A 14,771-nucleotide genomic window follows, 5' to 3' on the forward strand; every position below is an offset into this window, starting at 1 on the left:
CTTCCCTGGGGCAGTGTAACGGGCCGAGGGCAGAGTGGGAGTGGGATGGCAGGGATTGTTGGCCGGTCAGTGCTGCGGGCTGGATTCAGGACACTCAGCTGATGTCTGCAGTGGTGAGGAGACGGTGGACACCGAGACGGGGCCGGTTGGATGTGAGGGAACCGTGGGCGGAGGTGCCCCTCAGACACCATGCTAAGATGCGGTGGAAGGGGGTGGAGGCCAGTCTGCCTCCTGAGGGAGGGAGCAGGTCTCAGACATGAGGACAGTGATGTCGGACCTGATGCTGATGAATGTCCTGCCTCAGGTATTCCCGGACGTGACCATCCTCTTCAGTGACGTGGTTGGTTTCACTCGGATCTGCAGCCACATCACTCCGATGCAAGTGGTCTCCATGTTGAACACGATGTACACACTGTTCGACACCCTGAGTGAGAAGCACAGAGTGTTCAAGGTTAGTGCAAATGGAAAGACAGTATGGTGTAGCTCTGGTGCTGTGGAGGACAGTCCCAGCACAGGCAGAGACCCCCGGCTCCTCTGCACCACCACACTGCAGGCATGTTCCCTTCTCTCAAACAACGGGATTGGCTCTGCCTCTGGGAAAGTGTTTCACCCGCCTGTTCGCACAGACACTGTGCCTCACGTCTCAGCCTCTGCAACTGCAGTGCACACTGCACATTGTCGTCAGTGGCACTCTCACAAACCTGTGGCTAGGGCACAACTGATGTCCCAATAGACTGGGGCTGTAACTGGGTCCGATCCCAGGAGATAGAGTGAGACTCGGAGTGATGAGAGTAAGTAGGGTGTGACTGGCTTATCTCTAGTAGGTACAGTGTGCACTATGTGTTCCCAGTAGGTACAGTGTTTTCCCATTAGGTACAGTGTGCACAATGTGTTCCCAGTAGGTACAGTGTGTTCCCAGTAGGTACGGTGTGCATGATGTGTTCCCAGTAGGTACAGGGTGCTCCCAGTAGGTAGGTACGGTGTGTTCCCAGTAGCTATGGTGTGCACAGTGTGTTCCCAGTATGTACGGTGTACACGGTGTATTCCCAGTAGGTACGGTGTGCACGGTCTGGTCCCAGTAGGTACGGTGTGTTCCCAGTAGGTACAGTGTGCACAGTCTGTTCCCAGTAGGTACAGTGTGTTCCCAGTAGGTACAGTGTACACGGTGTATTCCCAGTAGGTACGGTGTGCATGGTCTGGTCCCAGTAGGTACAGTGTGTTCCCAGTAGGTACAGTGTGTTCCCAGCAGACAGGGGGTGATTTGGACAGACCTCAGTGGACGTGATGAGCCTCTTGTTTGTTTGCTGGGGTTAGGGTTAGACGTTTGATCCCAGATAATAGGGTTGGATCCCTGTAGATGAGGTGTAATGGGGAGTGATCCCAATCGATAGGTGTGACAGGCATTGATTCCAATTGTAGGGAAGTGACTGGGAATGATGCCAGTAGCTGGGAGAAGATGAGGATTGATCCCATTATGTACAGTGTAAGTGGGAAAGATCCCAGCAGACAATGTGTCAGGCGGTTTGCTCCCGGTACTTCGTGTGAGACAGGGACTGAGCCCAGTAGAAAGGCTGTAAGTGCGGTAGGTCCCAGTCGAGAGTGTGTGACTGTGGTAGATCAGTGTGCAGTGATCCCACAATCTTGTTGCCGGGAGATAGGGTTGTGGTGATATACAGCACCAATACATGCCCCATGGCTCTGTGACACTGCTTGCCACAAGATACTGGTACAAGCCCGTCCCGTTTGCCTGCGCCTGGCGATTCAGGTGCCTATGTCAGTCAGCCTTGTGTCCTGCCGGCTGCTGCAGGTGGAGACGATCGGCGATGCCTACATGGTGGTGGCAGGAGTCCCGGAGAAAACCAAGTTTCACGCCCACAATATCTGTGACATGGCCCTGGATATGGTCCGATCCATCGACCACCTCAAAGACCCATCCACCGGGAACAACATCCAGATCCGTGTCGGTGAGTATGTTACTTGGGGTGAGCTGGGCGTTGTGGGGGTGAACTGGAGGTGCGGGGTGGGTGGAGCTGGGGACAATCAGGTGAACCAGGCACTGGTGGGAGGGACGATGAAGGAACAAAGTGGGAACATGGGAAGGAGTTGGTTCTGAGGGAGAGGAGCTGCCGTGACCCATCCGGTGACACGTGTGAGTGGGGTCAGACTGTGTGTGGGGAGGGAGACGTGTTTGCTGCTGGTGTAGAGCATTGTGAATGATTGGAGAGGTGTGGGGAGTGACGGGGGGTGTGGGGAGTGACGAGGGGGTGTGGGGAGTGACGAGGGGAGGTGAGGGGAGTGACGAGGGGAGGTGAGGGGAGTGACGAGGGGAGGTGAGGGGAGTGACGAGGGGAGGTGAGGGGAGTGACGGGGTGTGGGGATTGAGGGGGGTGTGGGGACTGGGTTGTGAGATGTCTGGGGAACCCGGGGTGTGGGGTACTGTCAGTGACCTTCACCGCGCTTCCTGCCCGTTACCACGGACACGTGTCGGTGCAGAGGTACAGTTCACCAGCGGGTGTGCCCAGGGACATCCCTGGGTCGGACGGGCACAGACAGACAGGAGCACCCTTGTGGGGCATGGTTCTCCTGCCGGTGAGCACAGTGTCACCCGGTCCGCACCCCGCTGCCGCTGTGGACGGCAGTGCGTCCTCACACCACCACCCAGGTACACCCACCGCCTGGGTGACTGACGCCAGCCTCTGTCCACTGCCGCCACTAAATCACAAGGAACACGGCAACAAACACCATTGAAAATTAAAGGATCAATCTTTTCATAGTTGTGCACCTTCAAAGTGGCTCGGTGTGTAAACACACCCAACACGGCCTGTCGCACAAGCCCAGGACCCAGGACCGGCGTCACCCCTCTCCTGATTGTGCCCCCCACCTCCGCTCTCCTCCCCTCTACACTGCTCGCCTCCCTTCCCCTCCCCCACCCTCCCCCGCCGATCGGCCCTGCCCCACCACCTGACCGTTGGGTGGTGATATCGGTGCACTGTGGCACGGGGTGTGGCTGGGACAGGGATGGTTTTGGTCTCGGTGACGGCTGCCACCGTTACAACGTGGCGGTCAATCCTCACCATCACCGCACGGTTAAAGTACAACTGACATTTCTGGTCACCCGTCAGCTCCGCATGCCCAACCTTCACTGCCCTTGTTGTGTCTGTGACCAGGTGTTCACTCTGGGATGGTGGTGGCAGGGGTGGTGGGGCACAAGATGCCTCGCTTTGGGCTGTACGGAGACACCGTCCACTCAGCATCGGCCATGGAAAGTAACGGCAAGGTAGGTCTGGTGAGCCTCTGTCACTCTCTGCGCAAACCCGCTCTGTGGCCTTCATCCTGCAATTTATCTCCTTCACAGAGTCACAGAGCAATACAGCACAGATACAGGCCCTTCAGCCCAACCAGTCCATGCCGACCATGGTGCCCACCCAGCTAGTCCCAATTTCCTGCGTTCACACCATATCCGTCTGAGCCCCGCCCCTCCATGTCTCTACTCAAGTGTTCCTTCAATGATAATATTGTACCTGCCTCAACTACTCCCACTGGCAGCTCGATCCATATACTCACCACCCTCTGCCCCTCAGGTCCCTTTTAAATCTTTCCCCTCTTACCCTAAACCTATGCCCCCTAGTTCTGGACTCCCCTACCCTGGGGAAAAGACTGTTACCGTCCACCTTATCTATGCCTCTCATAATTTTAAACACATCTATAAGGTCGCCCCTCATTCTCCTACGTTCCAAGGAATAAAGACCTCACCTGGCCAACCTCTCCCTATAACACAGGCCCTTTAGCCCTGGCAACATCATAGAACATAGAACAGTACAGCACAGAACAGGCCCTTCAGCCCACAATGTTGTGGCGACATAGCTAATCCCTCCTGCCTACAGAATGCCCATATCCCTCCATTTTCCTCACATTCATGTGCCCATCCAAGCCCCCCTTAAAAGCCCCCAATGAATTTGCCTCCACCACCCTATCAGGCAACACATTCCAGGCATCCACCACTCTCTCAGTAAAAAACTTACCCCTCACGTCTGTTCTGAACCTACCCCCTCTCGCCTTAAATGCATGCCCTCTGGTATTGGATCGCTCAATAATGAGAAAAAGATATTGCTTGTCCACCCTATCTATGCTCCTCATAATATTATACACTTCCAACAGATCACCCCTCAGCCTCTGCCGCTCCAGAGAAAAGAGCCCAAGTTTGTCCGGCCTCTCCTGATAGCACATGTCCTCTAATCCGGGCAGCATTCTAGTAAACCTCCACTGCACCCTCTCCAAAGCCTCAAGATCCTTCCTATAGTGAGATGACCAGAATTGCACACAATACTCTAAATGCAGCCTAACCAGGTTCTATAGAGATGCATCATAACTTCTCGACTCCTGTACTCAATACCTCGATTAATGAAAGCAAGCATTCCATAAGCCTTCTTAACCACCCTGTCTACCTGATCCATGGACTTGCACCCCAAGGTCTCTCTGCTCTTCAACACTGCTAAGGGTCTTGCCCTTGTGTACTGCCTCTTGACATTAGTCCTACCAAGATGAACACCTCACATTTATCCGGGTTAAATTCCATCTGCTGTTTCTCTGCCCACATCTGCAGCTGATCTATATCACGCTGTATCTGTCGTTAGTCTTCTACACTATTCACAACTCCACCAATCTTGGTATCGTCTGCAAACTTACCAACCCACCCATCAACATACTCATCCAGGTCATTTATGTACATCACAAACAGCAGAGGTCCCAGTACAGACCCCTGTGGAACACCACTACTCACAGGCCTCCAGCCCGCATAAGTCCCTTCAACCACCAGCCTCTGTCTTCGATGGGCAAGCCAGTTCTGGATCCACACAGCCAATTCTCCACTGACCCCATGCATCCGAACTTTCTTGATTAACCGATTATGTGAGACCTTGTCCTTGTAAACCTTCTCTGCACTCTTTCCAGCTTAACCACGTCTTTCCTATAACAGGGCGACCAAAACTGTACCCAGTGCTCCAATTGTTGCCTCACCAACGACTTATACAGCTGCAGCATAATGTCAGAACCAGAACCAGGTTTATTATCACTGACGTATGTCGTGAAATGTGTTGTTTTGCGGCAGCAGTACTGTGCAAGACATAAAAATGACTATAAGTTACAAAAATAAATAAATAGTGCAAAAGTGGAATAACGAGGTAGTGTTCATGGGTTCAGTCTCAACTCCAATACTCAGTGCCCTGACTGATGAAGGCCAGTGTGCTAAATGCCTTTTTCACCACCCTGTTGATCTGTGATGCTGTTTTCAACAAACTGTGCACTCGTACTCCTGGGTCCCTCTGTTCCATTACACTCCCCAGTGCCCTACCATTCACAGTACAAGTCCTATGCTGGCTTGACTTTCCAAAATGCATCACCTCACACTTACCTGTATTGAAATCCATTTGCCACTCCTCAGCCCACTTCCCTAACTGATCAAGATCCCCCTGGAATCTCCGATAATCTTCTTCACTTTCAACAACACCTCCTAACTTTATGTCATCCACAAACATACTGATCAAGCCTTGTTAACACGTATCCAAATCATTTCTGTAAATAATGAATAACAAGGGTCCCAACACCGACCCCTGCGGCACACCACTCGTCACCGGCCTCCATTCTGAGAAACAACCTTCAACGTCCACCCTCTGCTTCCTACCGCCGAGACAATTTCGAATCTCCCCCTGGATTCCATGGGACCTAACCTTCCAGACCAGCCCACCATGTGGGACCTTGTCGAAGGCCTTGTTGAAGTCCAAATCGACAACATCCACTGCCCTATCCTCATCTAACTTTTTGGTTACTTCTTCAAACCACTCTGAAAGTTTCGTCAAGCAGACTTTCCACGCACAAAGCCAGGCTGACTGCTCCTAATCAGACTCTGTCTATCCAAATGTAGGTAGATCCTGTCCCTCAGAATTCCCTCCAGTAATTCCCCCACCACTGATGTCAGGCTGACCGGCCTGTAGTTCCCTGGCTTGTCCTTACTCCCCTTCTTAACAACAGAACAACATTACCCACCTTCCAGTCTTCGAGAACTTCACCAGTGACTAACGCTGAAGCAAATATCTCGGCAAGGGCCTCCACAATTTCTTCTCCAGCCTCCCACGAAGTCCGAGGATGCACTCAGTCAGGCCCTGGGGATTTATTCACCTTAATGCACTGTAAGGCTGCAAATACCTCCTCCCTGGTGATATGAATGTTCTCCAAAACATCGTCACTTGTTTCCCTTATCTCTTGAGCAACCATGATTTTCTCCTCAGTAAACATCAAAATATTTTTTAAAAGTCCCACCCATTTCCTGCAGCTCGAGACACAGGCATCCCTGCTGATCTCTAAGGGGACCTACCCTCTCCCTGGCCACCCTTTTACTCTTAATATATCTATAGAGCCTCAGGATTTTCCTTCACCATACCTGCCAGATCCATCTCGTTACCTCTCTTTGCCCTCCTGATTTCCCTCTTAAGTTCATTGTTAACCCTTTTATAGTCAAGGGATGCACTTATCTCAGACCTCCAAACCCCAATGTAAGCTTCTCTTTCTTGGCCAGAGCCTCAATACCTCTCGTCAGCCAGGATTCCCTAAACTTGCCAGGTTTACCCTTCACCCCAACCATAACATGTTGCCCCTGGACTCTTGATATCATGCTCTTAAAAGACTCCCACTTGCCATTCATTCCTTTCCCTTCGAACAGACTCACCCAATTGACCCAATCCTGCCAAATTCCCCCAAAATTAGCCCTGCTCCAGTTTAGGACCCCAACCTGTGGACCTGTCTGATCCTTTGTGTCATCTGCAAAGTTGCCTCACAGGTGGATAGGGTAGTTAAGAAAGCTTATGGGATGTTAGCTTTCATAAATCGTGGGATCGAGTTTAAGAGCCACAAAGTAATGATGCGGATTTACAAAACTCTAGTTAGACCACAATTAGAGTACTGTGTCCAGTTCTGGTCGCCTCATTATAGGAGGGATGTGGAGGTGTTGGAAAGGATGCAGAGGAGATTTACCAGGATGCTGCCTGGATTAGACAGTATGCGTTTTGAGGAGAGACTAAGGGAGCTAGGGCTTTACTCTTTGGAGAGAAGGAGGATGAGAGGAGACACGATAGAGGTATACAAAATATTAAGAGGAACAGATAGAATGGACAGCCAGCACCTCTCTCCCAGGGCACCAATGCTCAATACAAGAGGGCATGGCTTTAAAGTAATGGGAGGGAAGTTCAAGGGAGATATCAGAGGGAGGTTTTTCACCCAGAGAGTGGTTGGTGCATGGAATGCACTGCCTGATACGTTGGTCAAGTTCAAGAGATTGTTAGATAAGCATATGGAGGAATTTAAGATAGATGGATAGGTGGGAGGAAAGGGTTAGCTGGTCTTAGGAGTGGTTTGAAGGTCGGCACAACATGGTAGGCCGAAGGCCCTGTATTGTGCTGTATTGTTCTATGGTTCTACTATCTTAAAACTAATAGAATTAGGGTCACTGGAGCCAAAGTGCTCCCTGACTGCCACCTCAGTTGCCTGCCCTGCCTCGTTCCCTCAGAAAAGGTCCAGGATTGCACCCACCCTCTATACATCGACTCAAGAAACTCACAAATTCCACCCCGTCCAGGCCCTGAGCACTCTGGGTGGCCCAGTCAATACCTGGGAAATTAAGATCTCCCACTAATACTCCCCTATTATTCTCACAACTCTGAGCAATTTCTCTCCACACCTGCTCCTCAAGTTCCCACTGACTGTTGGGGGGTCTATAATACAGCCCCACTAGAGTGACCCTCCCCTTCCTGTTTCCAAGTTCTACCCCTATGGCCTCACTGGATGATCCCCCAAGAATGCCGTCTCTAAGCACTGCTGTTATGTCTCTCCTTATCAAAAAGACAACACCCCATCCTTGCTTACCTGTACATCTGTCATGCCTGTAACATCTGTATGCTGGAATATTGACCATAAGACATAGGAGCAGAATTGGGCCATTAGGCCCATCGAGTCTGCTCCTCCATTCGATCATGGCTGATTTATTTTTCCTTCTCAACCCCATTCTCCTGCCTTCTCCCCGTAACATTTGACGCCCTTACTAATCAAGAACCTTTCAACTTCCACTTTGAATATACCCAATGACTTGGCCTCCACAGGTATCTGTGGCAATGAATTCCACAGATTCACCACCCTCTGACTGAAGAAATTCCTCCTCATTGCATTTCTAAAGGGACATCCTTCTATTCTGAGGCTGTACCCTCTGGTCCTAGACTCTCCCACTACTGGAAACATCCTCTTTACGTCCACTCTATCCAGGCCTTTCAACATTCAGTAGGTTTCAATGAGATCTCCCTTCATCCTTCTAAACTCCAGCGAGTACAGGCCCAGAGCCATCAAATGTTCCTCATATGTTAACCCTTTCATCCTTGGGATCATTCTCGTAAACCTCCTCTGGACCCTCTCCAAGGCCAGCACATCCCTCCTTAGATATGGGCCCAAAACTGCTCACAATACTCCAAATGTGGTCTGACCAACGCCTTATAAAGCCTCAGCATTACATCCTTGCTTTTATATTCTAGTCCTCTTGAAATGAATGAAACATTGCATTTGCCTTCCTTACTAACAACTCAACCTGGAAGTAACCTTTAGGGAATCCTGCACTGGGACTCCCAAGTCCCTTTGCACATCTGATTTCTGAATTCTCTCCCCATTTAGAAAATAGTCTGTGCCTTTATTCCTTCTACCAAAGTGCATGACCGTACACATCCCTACGCTGTATTCCTCCTGCCACTTCTTTGCCCATTCTCCCAACCTGTCCTAGTCCTTCTGCAGACTCCCTGCTTCCTCAACACTACCTGCCCCTCCACCTATCTTTGCATCATCTGTAAACTTGGCCACAAAGCCATCAATTCCGTCATCCAGATCAACATATAACGTGAAAAGTAGCAGACCCAAAACCGACCCCTGCGGAATACCACTGGTCACCGGCAGCCATCTAGAAAAGAACCCCTTATTCCCACTCTTTGCCTTCTGCCAATCAGCCAATCTTTTATCCATGCCGGTACCTTTCCTGTACTACCGTGGGCTCCTTGTTTAGCAGCTTTATGTGCGGCACCTTGTCAAAGGTCTTCCGAAAATCCAAGTAAACAATATCCACTGACTCTCCTTTGTACATCCTGCTTGTTATTTCCTCAAAGAATTCCAATAGATTTGTCAGGCAAGATCTCTCCTTAAGGAAACCATGCTGACTTCAGCCTCTTTTACCGTGCACTGCCAGTCCTGGAACATTAAGCTGCCAGTCCTGCCCTTCTCTCAGTCATGTTTCTGTTATGGCTCTAACATCCCAGTCCCCAGAGCCAATCCACGCTCTGAGTTTGTCTGCCTTACCTGTTAAACCTCGTGCACTGAAATAAATGCAGTTTAACTGAATATTCCCTTCCCTGCCTTTACTGTACCCCTGGCTCTCCTGATCACTGAACTTGCTCTCACTGACTACTGCTCTATCCCGTGACTTGCTTCTGCTCAGAGTCCAACCCCCCTGACAATCTGGTTTAAACCCTCCTGTGCAGCACTGGCAAATTTCCCTGCAAGGATATTGGTCCCTCTCTGGTTCAAGTGCAACCTGTCCCTCTTGTACAGGTTGCCCCTGCTCCAGAAGAGGTTCCAATGATTGAAGAACCTGAATCCCTGCCCCCTGCACCAGCATTCATCTGGCCTATTTCTGACCTCACTGGCACGTGGCACTGGGAGCAATCCAGAGATCACTTCCCTCGAGGTCCTGCTTGTGAACTCCTGACCTAACTCCCTGTACACATTCTACAGCACCTCATCCCTTGTTCTATCCATGTTGTTTGTACCAACGTGTACAGCGACCTCTGGCTGTTCACCCTCCCCCTTGAGAATGTTCTGCAGCTACTCAGAGACATCCTTGACCCCGACATCTGGGGGGGCAACACACCGTCCTGACATCCCTTCTGCGGCCACAGAATCTCCTGCCTGTCCCCCCTCACTATTGAGTCTTCTATCACTATCGCCCTGTCTGACTGCACCCTTTCCCTCTGAGCCTCAGAGCTGGTCACAGTGCCTTCAAGTCCCTGAAAGATTAGCCCCCCACCAGTATCCAGGGGGTTATACCTGTTAGTGAGGGAATGGCCACAGGGGAACCCTGCATCCCTTACAACTCCTGGTGGTCACCCATCTCCCTGAAACCTGCACCTTGGGTGTGACCACCTCAGTAAAAGTCTCATTTACGAAGCCCTCAGCTTCCCGGATGGTCCTGGGTCCATCCAACTCCAGCTCCAGTTCCTTAACCTGGTCTGTCAGGAGCTGCAGCTGGGGGCACTTCACACCGATGTAGTCATCAGGGAGACCACAAAGTTCCCTGACATCCCATATCTTGCAGGAAGAGCATTCCACTGCCCTAACTGCCATCCTGCCCACACTGAGTCAAGGACTAAGGATGAAAAGGAAAATAAAATCTTACCTGTTCTTGCCCGTGCCTCCTCACCAGTGCCTCTTGAGCTAAAGCCTCATCTCCCCACTCTTGCACTGGCTGGCTCCAACAATGGACACACCACTAAACCTCACCTTCCTTTTATTGGTTAAAGTGCCCTCCAATTAGCCAATCAATGAGACTTGCCTTTTTAAAGTCCCTGCTCTCGCTCCCGACTCCTGTAAAAGTGGAACGTCCTAATATCATCCAAATTAATCTGTGCTCCGATATCTTTGTTGAGGTGCAGTGGCAGAGAGAGAGAGAGAGAGAGAGAGAGAGAGAGAGAGAGAGAGAGAGTTTGTGCGTGACCTAACCCAAGTCTCATATAGAACACAGATCAGTACAGCACAGGCCCTTTGGCCCACAATGTCTGTGCTGAGCATGATGCCAATTTAAACTAATCCCTTCTGCCTGCACATGGTCCGTATCCCATATAACTGGCACTGATTCGTGTTTGGGTTAGTGCAGTTCCCTCAGTGATTCAGTGACCTCTGCCCACCACAGTAACTGCGTTGTCACATTTCCCAAAATGTAGATGCTCATTCCAACAACTCCCTGTTTATCACCGTAATGTCAGCTTCCCTTTCAAGCAAATGTTACATCTAATTATGTGTTTCCATTTTGACAATAATATTTTTCATGGAACTTTATCAGAGATTTCTGGACATCCATTTAAAACTTATCTGTAAGCAGTCCCTTATCTACCAAACACGTGGGCACCATCTTATCAATTGCTGTGTGCTCTCGGTCAACCAATGGCTCCCCAAGAACAGGTACAAAGTTCCTCTCAACTTATTTTAAACATCAAGAACAGGGTTAAGTAGAGACCTGCGAATCTCTCTCTGTTGATCATTCGTCTGTTTAAACACTGTGTTACTGTGGCTGTATTATAGTTCTGTGCTAAGTTCTTTTCTGCTGTGTTATATAATGTGCTATTATTGTAGAATTACATAGAAATCTAAGTAAATAGGAGCAGAAGTAGGCCATTTGGCCCTTCAAGCCTGCTTCTTAATTCAAAGTGATTATGGCTGATTGTCCACATTCACTGCTCTGTTCCTGCTTTCTGCCCACAATCCTGGATCCCCCAAGCCCTCAAAACAACATCGAACTCCTCCTTGAATATATTTAATGATTTGGCCTGAACTGCTTTCTGAGGTAGAGAATTCCAGAGGTTCACCACTCTCTGAGTGAGGAAATGTCTCCTTATCTCGGTCTGTAATGGCTCCCTATCCTCATCCTGTGAGCCCTGGTCCTGGACTGCTGTCCATTGGGAACTACTTCCTGCAGCTACTCTATCCAGTCCTGTTAGAAGTTCCTCAGTTTCCCCGAGATCCTCTCTCATTTTCCCAACTCATCAGCCCAGTCCCCAATCTCTCCTCATCCATCATCCCAGGGATCATCTGGTGAACCTTCACTGACCTCCCGCCAGAACAAGAACGTCCTTCCTCAGACGAGGAGACCAAGTCTACACATATTACTCAAGGTGTGGCCTCACCGCGGCCCAGTACAAGTGGAACACGACCTCCCTGCTGAACTCCCACCCTCCCACTACAAAGGCCAACGTACCATTTGCTGCCTTAACCACTCGCTGCACCCTCGTGCCGACTTTCAGTGATCGGTGCCCAAGGACCCCCAGGTCCTCGTGCACCGTCCCCTCTCCCAATCTATTGTCATTCAGATAATCATCAGCCTTCCTGTTACTGGCACCAAACCTCACGTTTACCCACATTATACTTCAGATGTCAGGCATCTGCCCACTCCCTCAACCTGGGCACCTCTGAACCCTCCCACCCACAAACCTGGAGAGATTACAATGAATTCCCTCATCATTAATATACATTGTGCATTGTTGGGGTCCCTCTAGTCACTGCAGCCACTCAGAAAAAAGCCACTCTTTGTTTCCTGTTGACCAACCGGTTCTATGTCAGCACTTTAACTCAACTCAGTTGCACAGTAAACTCTTATGTGGACCTCACTGAAATCCTTCTGGAAGCCCACATACACCACATCCACTGGTTTTCCCTCATCTACAGGACATCTCTGCAGCCTGTAGTTCTGTATAACTGCTCGATACTGCTGTGATCCTGTGGCTGTTGTACGTTCTGGGTCAGTGTTGCTGTGTTATTTTTATTTGCTGAAGTGTTAGTTGTCAGGTCAGTAAATACCCTCCAAACCTCACCTTATTGTTTCAGGAAATGCACATACAGCTAAGTGGTGCCACCTACGAGCACCTCGTCGACAGCCCTTTCATCTTCGAGCGACGTGGGACAATAACAATTAAGGTACTCTCCCCCGTGCAACACATTGGTTCACTGGGACCCAGGCTTGCCGCTTGTCTCTTCGTGACACTGCAGTGAATGGTGACATTCGTCACAGAGGCAGACAGCACGGAAGCACACCATTCGACCCACTGTGTCCACACTGACCAGAGGCCACCATGCATATCAATCCCATCTTCCAACACTTGGTCCAAAGCCTTCGATACCTCGGTGATTCCAGTGAACATCTCGACACGTCAGTGACTCTGCATCCCCCACTCTCTCTGGCAGTGTGTTCCAGGTACTCACCACTCTCTGGGTGAGAAAGGTCCCCCTCAGGTCCCCTCTAAATCTTCCCCCTTACCTTCAATCTGTATCCTCTAGTTTTATTCACCTCTGATAAGGGGAAAGTTTCCTGCTATCTATACCCCTCATTATTTTATATACCTCAGTCATGAACCCTCTTAACCTCCTCTGTTTCAGGGAGAACAGACCCAGCGTCTCCGGTCTCCCTCCATAACTGAAACATTCCGTCCCAGGCAACATCCTGGTGAATCTCCTCTGCACCCTCTCCAGCACTGTCACATCCTTCCGAGAGTGTGGTGACCAGAACTGCCCACAGTACTCCAGCTGAGATCTGACCAATGTTTTATGAAGTTGGACCGTCACCTCCCTGCTCCCGTATTCAGTGCCCCGACTAATGAAGGCCGGCATCCTATGTGCCTCCTTAACCATGTTGTCTACACTGCAATGGCACTTTCAAGGATGTTTGGACTTGCACACCAAGGTCTCCCTGTTCCTCAAGACACTACCATTCATGATGTGTGTTCTTGCCTCATTAGTACTCCTAAAATGCATCACCTCACATTTATCTGGATTAAACACCACCTGCCATTCCTCAGCCCATTTCACCAACACCTTGATATCTCCCTGTAGCCTGAGACCACCCTCCACACTGCCAACAACTCCACCAATCATTGTGGCATCTGCAAACTTACCGACCATGCCTCCTGCACCCACAACCAAATCTGAGGGATGTCGATAAGGTGAATGGCCAAAGTCTTTTCCCCAGGGTCAGGGCGTCCAAAAGTAGGTTTAAAGCAAGAGGGGAAAGATCTAAAAGGGGCCTGAGGAGCAACATTTGGGACATTTACGTGGATAGGAAGGGTTTAGAGAGATATGGGCCAAACACAGGTAAATTGGACTAGGTCAGTTAAGGCAACTAGGTTGACACGAACAAGTTGGGCCAAAGGGCCTGTTTCCACGACTCCCGAGTAGCACCAGCAAACCTCCCCATGAAGACATTGGTTCCCCTCCAGTTTAGGTGCAGCCCGTCCTTGTACAAGTCCCACCTGCCCTGGTAGAGAGCCCAATGATCCCTGTACCTGAAGCCCTTCCTCCTGCACCAGCTCCATAGCCACACATTGAACTGGACTTCCTTCCTATATCTCACCTCACTAGCATGTGGCACAATTACAACCCAGAGGTCCTGCTTTTTAACTTTCTGCCGATCTCCCTAAATTCTCTTTGCAGGACTTCATCTCTCTTCCTGCCCATTGTCGTTAGTACCAATACGGACCACGACCTCTGGCTGCTCCCCCTCCCCTCTGAGTGCCCTGCACCTGCTCAGAGACATCCTGGACCCTGGCACCAGGGAGGCCACACACCATCCTGGAATCTAACACATGGCCACAGTTATGCCTGTCTGTGCCTCTGACTATAGAGTCCTCTATCGCTATTGGTCACCTACTCCTTGACCTACCCTGCTGTACAACAGAGCCTGTCATGGTGCCACTGATCTGGCTGCTGCTGTCATTTACCCCTGAGAGGCTGTCCCACCAATAGTATCCACAACAGTGTACTTGTCTGAGAGGGGAACAGCCACAGGAGACTCCTGCACTACCTGCCTGCCCTCCTGGTGGTGACCCTGCTGTGTGAACCTGCAGTGTGACCCCCTTCCTCAAGCCCCTGTCTGTAACACTCTCTGCCTGCTGTATGTACCTTAGTGAGTTCCAACTACTGCTCCAACC

At 50.4% G+C, this 14,771-nt stretch overlaps 1 protein-coding gene across 1 annotated transcript in view; it reads left to right on the plus strand.

Annotated features, from left to right (window-relative positions):
• Positions 1–10,516, plus strand: part of LOC127582851 (soluble guanylate cyclase 88E-like) — a 44,884-nt gene extending 34,368 nt beyond the window's left edge. The window contains 4 exon segments of the mRNA XM_052038418.1: positions 305–451; positions 1,808–1,964; positions 3,168–3,277; positions 10,394–10,516. Of these exon segments, the coding sequence (XP_051894378.1) occupies positions 305–451; positions 1,808–1,964; positions 3,168–3,277; positions 10,394–10,516 (537 nt within the window).
• Positions 10,517–14,771: the final 4,255 nt, after the last annotated feature.

The sequence above is a fragment of the Pristis pectinata genome, chromosome 25 (genome assembly GCF_009764475.1).
Source record: "Pristis pectinata isolate sPriPec2 chromosome 25, sPriPec2.1.pri, whole genome shotgun sequence".
Taxonomy (NCBI): Eukaryota; Metazoa; Chordata; class Chondrichthyes; order Rhinopristiformes; family Pristidae; genus Pristis; species Pristis pectinata.